This window comes from Centrocercus urophasianus, unplaced genomic scaffold, assembly GCF_019232065.1.
Source record: "Centrocercus urophasianus isolate 14NV4802_14NV808 unplaced genomic scaffold, USGS_Curo_1.0 seq_12, whole genome shotgun sequence".
In the NCBI taxonomy this organism is placed as follows: domain Eukaryota; kingdom Metazoa; phylum Chordata; class Aves; order Galliformes; family Phasianidae; genus Centrocercus; species Centrocercus urophasianus.
Genome location: NW_024884364.1, coordinates 42,414,292 through 42,418,483, shown reverse-complemented (window position 1 = coordinate 42,418,483; position 4,192 = coordinate 42,414,292). Strand labels below are relative to the sequence as shown.

Genomic DNA, 4,192 nt, shown 5'->3' with positions numbered 1-4,192 from the left:
TTCTTTCTTGTTAGTTTATTTGCATTTATTCCTTTATTTTTCTCTCTTTCTTCCTTGTTACCCTATTGCATTCAGATTGCAAATGTTTTGCAGATTTTGCACAATTGTACAGAAGAGTGGCCTTTCTGTAGCCCATTTTCAGTAATCCTATATATTCAAGTCAATATGGATCATATATTAACAACATTTGTATAGAATTCTGGATCCAGTGTAATATTTGTACCATTTAGAAGAATATTGTTTGTATAAACTGAACATTTATTTACTGCATGTACTGACTTGTATATTAAATTTGTGAGGTTTTTGTACATTTCTCTTAAAAAATGCTTGACTTGAAATGGTTTGTGCTATTGTTCCAAGCATTTAGATTCTCTTGCTACTGTTTTACTGGACCAAAAGTAAATATATTCATATAAAACCTCTTTATATCTGATGGATGTATATGCACATTGTGTAGTTGATTCCTTGTCAAAACCAAGGCAGTTCAGAAGATTTAGATCTGTTGCTATGCAACAGCTATTCTGCCTGCACTTTACATTAGTAAAGTCAGCTTGATTGCTTTAAAGGTGAAAATTAAACATTGCAGTTTTTTAAGCTAGTCTAGTGACAAAGAACATGTGTCCTATCCATTGTGCTGCCTTCTTTTAAGACTATTAAATGTTCTTCTATATATATTTTTATTGTATTAACTCTCAACCTAGGAAAGGAACACTGTAAAATGAAGTACAATAAATTTAGCTTTTAAATGAACATCTCTGATTTGAGTTTGAGTTTACTGTGTACAAAAACAGTGGCATCTGACCACTTTACCCGCATTTCGCAGATCAGCGTGCCTTCAAGTTCTTTGGCAATTGGGCAGTGTCTGCAAACTCACGGCCAAAAAGAAGTAGAACCGTTGCCGGTTGGTTTGCAGGCTGTCGGCAGACTCAGAATGAAGTCTGCTGGAAGCATTCCGTTGCGTTCCTTCCCTCTGCACTCTTTGGTGAAAGTAAACCTGTTTGCTGGGTTCTCTCGTGCTCAGTAATGAACAGTTTTACCATTATGATTAGGTATGATAAAACGATGTATGCTGTTGAGGTAAGTATCAGGGCATTAGGTGCAGCAACTCCTGAAACACATGCCATAGGGTCTTGCAGTACCTACATCAATTCAGCTCTGGCCATCTAAACTAACATAAGGGTTGGATATATGAGAAATGTACTGTACCAGTAGTGTTTCTTCAGAATAATACAAAATAATCATCTGAAAGGCATGCTACAACAAAGGCTGCTCAAAGAGAAATGGCTTCTATGAAACAAGCACTGTTTTAGCACATGGCCACAATTGAGGCTACATTTTAAAAAATCCATGCTTTCTGTCCAGTAATTTCATGCTGTTTAGCTAAAGCACTCCTGCCTAGTATGTAGCATATTAAAATAATACCTTTCCTTGGCACTACTTGTTATTAATTCTTACAGCCGTCAATTTTCTCATCTTTATACATCTCACTTTCACTTTGCTTAGCCATACCATAGCAATTCAATAGCACTTATCAACTGGGAAAATTACCTCTGATTAAGAAAACAGAAAAGATGGATTACATTTTTTAACCTCAGAAAAAATCTGGCTTACAACAACTCTTAATTGCTGTCTAGGTATTACTCTTCAAAAAAAGTCAAGGATTATGATTCTAGCTCCTCTCCTCCACATGTGCTACTTGCTACATCTTTCCCCAGTGAGATTGGCTTTCAGATCTACAAATTGCTGCACCTTTTCCCAAGTTGCAGCCAGTCTTCCTTGCCTGTTTCCACCCAGTGTCTTGCTTATCACCGCAGAACCTCAACTCTTTTACATCCAGTGCCATCACAATTTTCTTCTTCTCCAGAGTTGCCCCACTGGCTCATCTCCCAGGGCTGTCATTCCATGATGCCTTGGCTCAGCAGTTTGGCAGCTTCTTTTTTGGGGTGTCACTGCCCTGTTCGTCATCCATCTCTGACAGCTGCAGCACCGCACACTGCAGCCCACACCAGGGCAGGGGGGCTTTGCAAATCTCCTCCCAGCTATCGTTGTCAATGTCATAGCCAACCACGTCTTGTGTGGGGACTTCCCGTGAGTCTTGCCATTTCTTTCCCCCAATGAGAAGAGCTGTTTCCTCTACTACCACCAGACCATAGCAAAATCGGTCATAGATCAGTGGCCTCAAACGAGTCCATTGGTTTTGATCAGGGTCATATCTTTCTATTTCAGAGAATGGTTCATATAAACCTAAAAATGTGAATATGGTTTCTCTGATTGTCGCCATTTGATGCCCAAACCGAGCAATGCTCATGGGAGCTTGTTTCATCCACTGCCCTTCAAGTGAGCTCAGAGAATATAAGTCCTTGCTTGTGCTGGCTGGTTCTGCATATTTGCCACCTGAGATGTATATAGTATTCTTGCAAGTGGCGCTGGCATGACCATGTATCTTGCATGGCAATTCCCTGGCCTTCGTCCATCTGTCTCTAGTGATGTTGTAGACTTCCACAGATGAATGCAGACACCCATTCTCACCCCGTCCACCAATGGCAAAAATATTGTTGCTTAAGACACAACAAGAAAATTGGCATCTCTTTTCCAACATGCCTGTGATTTGGGTCCATGTGTTAAACCTTGGATCGTAGCGATGGACCTTGTTTGTAACCGATAAGATCTTGTCACTGTTCGAGTCACTTGGAGTGCCACCTTCTATTTCTCCCCCCAAAACGTAGAGGAAGTTCCCCACCACGCACACACTGTGGTTCTGCACCCCATCACACACCTTTGTGAGAGCTTTCCATTTATGGTTGTAAACATCAAAAGCCACCACTTCAGTGATGAGACCCTCACTTACTGTCCCTCCCCCCAGAAGGATGATCCGAGTTTTCTGGTTCCTCAGTGTGGTGGACTTATCCTGCAGGATTGGCTGTCTGAAAACCAATGTATGGTAGTTTATTGCTTTAATGATCAGGCATTTGATACTTGCAGTAAGGGGCACTTCTGACTGTGTGTAAATTCTCCTCAGGTCTTCCACTGGGATGAGACCATATCTTATGTGCTCCAAAAGGCTGCTTGCATGAATCAACCTGGATTTATCCTGCTTCAGCCACAGCAGCAGAAGATCCAACAGCCTAGTTTCCTTCACCATAGGGAGATCTGGTGATTCTACCACCGCTAGCAGTGTCCTGAAATTCAGCTCGAGCAATCCTGACAAGTCCAAGTCCAACAGCTTCCAGAGGTTGTTGATAATGTATTTTTCTGCTGCAGCTAGGGCAGCTGGCAGGTAGAACCTCCTGGCAACATTGGCAGAGAAGCAGCAATTCTCCAAGGAGAGGTTGTTAACCAAGTACTGATTGCACAAGCCAATGGCATCAGTCACTTGCAAGTAGCTCGCAGCTTCCAAGGTCTCCTCCAGGCTTTCAAAGGAAAGAGGCAGCAAGGAAGTGTAAATGAAATCCAGGACATGCTGGAGACCAGTGGGTGAGACAACCTGCAGCTGAATCACACTGGCTTTAGATTCCTGTGTGTAACTTTTGAACATGGCTCGGAAATAGTCACTGGAACATGCCAACAAAGACTTGTGTGCAGGAAACTCATTTTCCTTCACTTTCAGCAAAATATCACATAGAAAGCCCTCTGATCTCAGGGTCTGGTAATGGGAGAGCACCGTGGTGCAGTGCGCTTTGCAGTAGGACAGGAAGTAGCTCATTGTAGGTAATGCAATGCTTTCTGCTTGACTAAGTTACTAAAGTAAAAATGCCATTAGACAGTGAAACAGATGCCTTAATCAACAGCCATTTGTATGAATGCCCACCAGACCTCCAGCTGCTAGAGAAAAGCCCAACCGAAAAAAAAACCACAGTCTCTCGCCTGGCATAGGGGAAGAATTAATAGATTTGTAGCGAATTCAATGCATTCCTTTATAGAAAAAACTGCTGAATGTCATAACAGCTGTAATAAGATGCTTACTTTTCTCGCCTCCGTTTCTTGTGTAGGGATGAATGAATGGTCCACGGCTGTGCTGAGCACTTGCTTGGCTGGCCATCAGGTGACAGATGAGGGAGCTAGATGACAATCCCAACAAGTAGCACTTTGTGTCTGCTCAGCCGTCGCCCTCGGCCCTCTTTGCTCCTCAGGCAACTCAAGTAATAGATCCTCTCTGCCTGCCAGCGCATGGCTTGAGGCAGAAGCAGATGTT

At 42.5% G+C, this 4,192-nt stretch overlaps 1 protein-coding gene across 1 annotated transcript; it reads right to left on the bottom strand.

Annotated features, from left to right (window-relative positions):
* Nucleotides 1-1,915: 1,915 nt before the first annotated feature.
* On the bottom strand, nucleotides 1,916-3,703 carry KLHL34 (kelch like family member 34). Its single transcript, XM_042811019.1, has one exon. It carries the CDS (start codon nucleotides 3,701-3,703, stop codon nucleotides 1,916-1,918), a length of 1,788 nt encoding a protein of 595 aa, XP_042666953.1.
* Nucleotides 3,704-4,192: the final 489 nt, after the last annotated feature.